The following is a 7,652-nucleotide window of genomic DNA, read 5'->3' on the forward strand; positions in this document are numbered from 1 at the left end:
TTGGTAGAGATTTTGTTAATTGATTTTTTAACTATTAGAGATAAAGTGGGTCATACATTGAGGGAAGAATTCAAAAATGATAGCTAAAATAGTGAAATAATGGTCAAAAAATTCAAATACTGGACAACGCGATAAAAATCCATGAGAAGCAAGATAAGCTCAAACTCCTCCAAAGCGGACGATACACACAGTTTAGCCACGAAGCAGGGTCATTATGAAAAACAAGCGTTCAAAGAATTCTAAGATAGAACGGCCTAGGCACAAAACTCATACTTCTTGTACATTCTAACTTTCTAAGAATACTAATTAAAAATTCTTTTGGTTACAGAATTTTCAGCTATATAAAAATCGAGAACAGAGAACTTGTCCCCCTTTTACTCGAATTTTTTTTATCTCAAGAACACCAATTTTTTAGTGATTGCCATTCTCTAATCCTTACTCCCCAACCTCGGAATAGAAAACTAACATGTTCCACCCAATTTATGTTTATTACCCTGAAAACTATACTAAAATAATGCAAAGGAGTTCATCAAAGTTCCGACTAAATTTATACGACGACAATCCAAAAGAAGAAATACGTCCGCAGGTGCAATCAATCATTACAAGTATCTATTGCATCTAGAAGGTGACCATTTTTTTAGCACTATGCTTCAAGTCTGTAATGTAATTGTCTCGAAGAAACCTGAAACCAAATGTTCCATTTTCATAAAGCCAAATTCTTCCCCCGCACTACCGAGGATTTGTAGTAGGCCCTGAGAAGTCTTGAATGTCCGAATCATAGGTTGAGTTGATGAAAAGCATGTGGGAGACAGGTCCATTATCTGAACATACCAGATTATCTTCACCGTGATATAATTCTGCAGGCGGCCGGGGATGCATGCGATTGCTGTATGTATAATCTTCTTCAGGAGAAAAAGGAGGGTCAATAAATGTAGTACTAGATGACCAAAATATAGAGGCACGAAAGGAAAGAGTTATTGATTCTCCAACTTTTCAGGCAAGCAATACCCCCAATGTCATCATAGGACATAAGATATAAATCCAAGCTCATGTCATCACAAATTCCCGGTAGCGACAAGCAGAAAAAGCATCAAGTAGGCTGCAATGCAGTAGAAAAGAATCAAACAGTTTCTGAAGACTAACATATTTACAAGGCCAAGGCCTAGCCAGATGACCATTTTGAGCAAGCACAAATTGGGATAGATTCTACAGTGTGTTACAAAAGTAAAAGTTACATCATAGCCTTTGAGAAGATTATTGAAGAAAAATAGAACTGAATATGATTAATTATAGCTCCAGAATGAGATATCTTGTTAAATATGATAAAATATAGTTAGATTAAACCACACTACGATTGCAGAAAAGTTAACATCCTGGATTAAGAATTCAAACTAAACACATCAACAGTGTAAGTGGGTCATCTGCAAATTGGTATATAGGAATGCATTGTGGGATATGGCAAGGGATTTGGAAAAGGAATGAACCGGCTACCTGGTCTTGATTTGTTTTGTTCATTGCGTAAAATAACCACAAAGGGTTGTAATGGAACAGAAATGATGAAATGACAAAATATACCCTAGGCATATGGCTGAGGCCTAAACCTTGATAAAGAATTCAATATGAGAAAGTAGAGACAAACTTTAGCCACAGGATGGTATAAAACACAAATTAAGCTTAGACCTTGTTTGAGCCCATTTTTAACCAAAAATGCATTTTGGATTAATGATTTGATGGAGAATGTGTAGTTAAAAAATAAGGAAAAATTTTGGGTTTGCATGTATTATTATTTTATTGAGGAATATATAATTGAAAATATGAGAGAGAAAAATGCATTTTGGAAATAATGGGACCAAAAAATGGCTTAATATTTATAACTATTTAACACTAAATATGTTTCTCGTGAAGTGTAAAATTTCTCAATATAGTAAAGCCATAGTTACATATTAAGGAAATGTCCCAATTTGAACCAAATCACGTTTCATCTTTCAAAGCCTATTGAGACAACCATGCTAGTGATTTTGTGATTGATTTGTGTGATCACGAGGGTTTGCAAAGAAGAGCAACTAAAGGAAATCCACATGGCCAGAAGTGTATTTGAGGGCAAGAGGAAATTTATTTATTTTATATATCAAAGTTCTGTTTATCATATTGCTAAAGTCCCCTTTATATAGGTTTCAATTATCTTATTCTAAGTAGGAGATTTCTAATAAAAACCATTAAATCAAACCACAATCAATTTTTCTAAAATAAGCATTAAAATTAGAAGCTATATTTAATAATATCTATACTAATATTCCATCGGAAACATTAAAGTAGTTTATGATAAATCAACAAGAAAGCAATCATAAAACCAAGACCAATAATCCAAAATCAAATGAAAAAGTTAACCAATTGTTCGCACACTTTTATTTGTTTTAACTTCAGACAGAAAAGAAAACACAAAGGAAAGAAAACAAAATCATAGACAACCAACATGATAAAAAAGAAAAAAAAAAAAAGGGTTTCATGTTGCCACTCCTCTACCACCAAAAATCTACAATGTCACTTGACTGGTGAGGTGAGTTTTCACTTCAGCTCTAGTAGTCCAAAAATAGGGATTGCAGGTCTCCTCACTTCTTTTCTTCTCTAAACTTTTAAATTATTTACTTTCAGTTTCTAAGGTTGGATTGTCAGTAAACCCCCCCTCCCCCCCGGGGGGGCCCCAAATGCCCTCAAAACATTCTGAGAATGCAAAGAACCAGCTAAATGGTAGAGATCAATAACAATCAGGGTAAAAAGGGCACCTTAGGAGCACACTCCTCAGGCACCCGAAGGCATGAACCTGAATGATTAAATGAGTAAGCCTAGAGCATAAACTTTAATGCGCCTAATGAATGCCTCACACAACGGAGAGCCTTAAGGTATGAGATTCCGTAAACATTGGGATTGAGAAGGGTTGTGGATGGCAAAGAGGTAACACGAGTCAGCTGATTTAGGAGGGGAAGTGGGACATAAATAGAAGCAGTATAAAGTGGAGGTAGCTGATGCTTGGAACGTTTTAAAAGGGGTATTGAGTGAGAGACGAAGTCACACCTTGTTTTGGAAATTGTTTTGAGGAACTTCTGGTAAACCAAATTTTGGGTCCAATCTTAGTTGTGCAGGTATATTGCTAATATTATGGGGTAAGGGAGGGAGAACAACTTTGCAGGATTCGATTATCAATCTAAACGTAGAAAGGGGTAAAGTAGGTATAGGAACTAATGAAACCTAATGCACGGCCATTGCAGGGCAACTTTGCAGGATTCGATTATCATGTCAGGCTCCATTGTTGCTATCCTACATGTTATTAAAATAATCATTCTACTATCCAATTTAAGACATAAAAGAGAACAAGTTAAGGACCTTATTTAAATACCAATCCAAAAATATTATTTTAACAAGTCAGAGATCAGTCTAAACTATAATCAAAACATTGCTGAAACAAACAAATTAACCAAAAAGCTATTTTCAGCAAGATTCGCTACCTTCCAGAGGCCTTGCAATGGCCGTGCAAGCGTGGGCGAGCAATTAAGAATTTTCACAAGATGTTCTGGCTCCCGTTTCCTCAACCTCTCCTGGCTCTCCTTCTCCCTCCTCTGCCTCCTCGACACTGCTTTCTCATCATGGCTCCTTCTTTTAGCCAAAAACTGATTAATCTCCGACCTCAACTGGTCCCGAGGGGAGCGACACTCATTCTGATACTCCTTTGCTCTCACATGACCAGAACTAGGAACCTTCCCCAACCTCAAAGATCCCAAATTTTCCTCCACTACCACATAGCATTTGCCTTTAAAAATCATATTCACCTGAATCAACTCATTCTCCGAACACCCTAACTTCTCTGAATCCATCAGTAATTCATCAGTAAACTCGAATCTCCCCTCAGGATCCAAGTAATTCGCGGGCTCCCCCTTGGAAGTAACGCAAATCCACAAAAATTGAGATCTAATTACTTCATAAGATCCGTTTTTTGAAGGCGAAATTCTTGACCCAGTAATATAAAACGGACCCCACTCAAAATACACGAGAGTGCCATGCGGAGATTAACAGAAGTAGTATTGATCCTATATCGCCGCCAGAAGCCAATGAGATTCTCATACTCACTAAGAATCCTATACAAGTCTTTATACGAAATTTTGCCCTGACCCCATCTCTTCAAAAGGGTACAGGAGCCCCACCTCCGGTCACACATAGAGAACCAGAGACTCTCATCCCTGCATAGAGAAAAGCATTTCTTCGAGGTACACGCAAAAGAGGCCAACTCCGATGGATCAAGAAACGATAGTATAAAAAGTTGCACGTCCTCCGGGAAATCCGAAAATGACAACGCAAAAACTGTTTCGTCTGAATCTTACAAACCTAAACACCCAAGGATTTTACATCAACCCTGACACCACTTGTCAAACAATTCCATTACAAGTAGGACACTCTTTATAATAGAAATTCCCTTGGATAAAAACATCCAACCAACACAATCCTACTAGGAGTACACTACCTACTCCTACAAAAGCAGAACCTTGGGCCATTATTCAGGTAGGTTTTTACATTGTTCTTCAGCACATAGCCTCACGCATATATTTCCCTTTCTGACTTAAGCATCGGAGGGGCGACGAGAACATACCTCGTTGCCTTTGTTTGAGGTATCGGAAGATCACGTTCGTGCTCAACATCCGTCATCAAACTCGAAAAATTTACAGGTACGATTTTTGGTAGCATCATTGGCGCCGTCTGTGGGAAGCGCTACCAAAAGCCATGGTAAACACACGATCAGGTCTTCCACCCGCAAGCTCATCCGCTCCAAACCAACCCCCTCCTGAGGATATCCCTGTTCCTCAAGAGGAATCATCAGAAGTGCCAGAGCCCCAGCCGGCAGTCGTCACTACTGAGAGCCCCAACCGGCAGTCGTCACTACTGGAGCCTTTGAAGAGCTCAGACAACAGGTCGCCACACTGACTCAGCTGCTAAGTCAAAGAAATTCGCATCCGTCACCCACACCGGCACCCCGGGGGGTTTTATGGCTGATGCTCGAGCTCGAGCTCACGTCCCTGACAATGGCGGAGCAGGGGCCTCGGGTATACCACATGTGACCTTGGCCTCGAGATCAGTGACCATGGAGTCCGAGGAACTCGCTAGGATTATTCAAGAAGGAATTACGACGGGCCTACTTCAGGGCAATAAAGGGACGACAAGATTCAGTCCCAACACTCCATTTACTCTCGAGATATTAACATTCCCCTTGCCGGACAGATTTAAGTATCCTAGGATCAAAGAGTATGATGGGACCACCGATCCAATCAATCATCTGAACATATACACGGACGTCATGAATCTACAGGTTGCACCAGATCATGTGATGTGCAAGGCCTTCCCGCAAACTTTGACGAATGCTGCTAGGGATTGGTTCTCAACCTTAGAGTCCAACTCCATAGCCTCATTCTCGGATTTGGCGGACAAGTTCTCCGCTTTCTTCGCAAGCAGCAAACGCATCAGGAAGACAGCAGCTTCCCTCATGCAACTTAGACAAGGGCAAAATGAGACCCTACGTGACTTCATGACCAGGTTCAACAAGGAAAGACTTCAGATTCCCGACCTACACATAACTGCAGCAGTTTCTGCCCTCACATATGCTATAAAGTGTGAGGCTTTCAAGATGTCTTTATCCAAAACTCCACCAAAGACAGTCACCGAGCTTCTTACCCGAGCCGAAAAGTACATAAATATGGAGGAAACACTGAACCCGAGAAAGGTTGGACCATTCCATGACAGGGTCGAGCATAAAAGACAGCATGACCCGAACCCCCGTGAAGAACAGCATCGGAAAAAACAGAGACAGGAGGTTCCCCCGACGCCGTTTACACGTCTAAACACGTCAAAGACCAATATATTGATGGAGATCAAGGATATGAAGGAACTGAAATGGCCTGTCAGAATGAGGTCACCACCCGAATCCAGGGACATGAACAAGTACTGTGAGTTCCATCGGGATCATGGGCATACCACGGAGAACTGTAAGGCCCTGCAACGGGAGATTGAAGCCCTTATTAAAAGAGGACTCCTGAGCTCCTACGTCGGTAACGACAAACGCCCGAGGAATGATCGTGGCAGGGAAAAAGACCCTGAGGCAAAAAGGGATGGTCAACCTACTGCTGGAACCATCAATATCATCATTGGAGGTATTGCCTCGGGAGGAAACTCCAACAAGGAAAGAAAACAATATGCCCGACGATATGCCTTGGCCTCTGGGATGCCTCAGGGAAAGCTGGAGGATATTACTTTTGGGACCGGAGACTTAGAAGGCGTATCACTTCCACATGATGACGCCTTGGTAATCTCAGCGATTGTGGCCAATTTTGAAGTAAAGAGGATCTTGGTTGACAACGGGAGTGCGGCCAATATACTTTCACAAGAAGCTTTTGCCAAAATGGGTATCTCATCTCAGCAACTCAAAGCAGTTAAAACTCCTCTCCAAGGGTTTGGGGGAGGAGTCATCACTCCAGAGGGTGTCGTCGAGCTTCCACTAACTTTGGGTTCTGGCCAGAAACAGGTTACGGAGATGACATCGTTTCAAGTGGTACGTGTCTCAATGGCCTATAACGCAATTCTGGGAAGACCACTCCTGAACAGGATTAAAGCCATTGTGTCCACCTTCCACCTGGCCATGAAGTTTCCAACACGTAATGGCGTTGGGGTTATCCGTGGAGACCAGACAGCTGCCAGACAATGCTATGTTGCCAGCGTTCGGGAAATAAATAACGACGTCATGTAAATCTCAAGGATTGATCCCGAGGACGGGCAACAATTCAGACTTGCCCCTGTCGAAGAATTGACGAAAATTGAGCTCGAGCATGATAAGAAGGTGACTATTGGTCGGGATCTTGACATCACCTTAAAGACGGAACTTGTTGGTTGCTTATCTCGCAACATTGACGTTTTTGCCTGGAAGGTTGAGGATATGTCAGGGATAGACCCTAAAATTACAGTCCACAGGCTTAACATTAGCCCAGGGGCCAGGCCAGTAAAACAGAGGAAAAGACAGTTCGCCCCAGAGCGTCGGGAGGTCATCCGCGAAGAAATTAACAAACTCATCAGTGCTCGGTTCATTCGGGAGGTCCAATATCCCGATTGGCTTGCTAATGTTGTTCTAGTAAAGAAGGCCAATGGTAAGTGGAGAGTCTGCATTGACTTCACAGATCTTAATAAAGCATGTCCAAAGGATAGTTATCCCCTACCGCGAATTGACAACTTGGTGGATAGCACGTCTGGACATAAGCTATACAGCTTCTTGGATGCATTTTCTGGTTATCATCAAATCCTCATGGCCGAGGAAGATCAAGAAAAGACCTCATTCATGGCCGATTCTGCCATATACTGTTATAAGGTCATGCCTTTCGGTTTAAAGAATGCAGGGGCAACATACCAAAGGCTCATCAACAAAGTCTTTGCTAACTTGATTGGAAGGAATGTGGAGGCGTACGTTGATGACATGGTGGTCAAAAGCAAACAGGTGGACCAACATATTTCAGATCTTGAAGAAGTGTTCAACACCTTGCGAAAGTACGGAATGAAGTTGAACCCCGCAAAATGTGCATTTGGCGTGGCCTCGGGCAAGTTCTTGGGCTTCATGATCACTCACC

At 41.6% G+C, this 7,652-nt stretch overlaps 1 protein-coding gene across 2 annotated transcripts; it reads right to left on the reverse strand.

Annotated features, from left to right (window-relative positions):
* Window positions 1–524: 524 nt before the first annotated feature.
* LOC111367414 (F-box protein At3g12350-like) lies at window positions 525–4,365 on the reverse strand. 2 transcript variants are annotated; one of them, XM_022988268.1, is made up of 2 exons: window positions 3,504–4,365; window positions 525–899 (listed from the first exon to the last, which is right to left on the reverse strand). In XM_022988268.1, the coding sequence occupies exons 1-2, from the start codon at window positions 3,867–3,869 to the stop codon at window positions 651–653; spliced, it is 615 nt and encodes a 204-aa protein (XP_022844036.1). In that variant the 5' UTR covers window positions 3,870–4,365; the 3' UTR covers window positions 525–650. The 2 variants fall into 2 exon arrangements, with proteins under 2 accessions (XP_022844036.1, XP_022844037.1); XM_022988269.1 differs by having other exon boundaries at window positions 525–1,099.
* Between the last annotated feature and the right edge of the window lie 3,287 nt (window positions 4,366–7,652).

This window comes from Olea europaea, chromosome 18 (genome assembly GCF_002742605.1).
Source record: "Olea europaea var. sylvestris chromosome 18, O_europaea_v1, whole genome shotgun sequence".
Lineage (NCBI taxonomy): Eukaryota > Viridiplantae > Streptophyta > Magnoliopsida > Lamiales > Oleaceae > Olea > Olea europaea.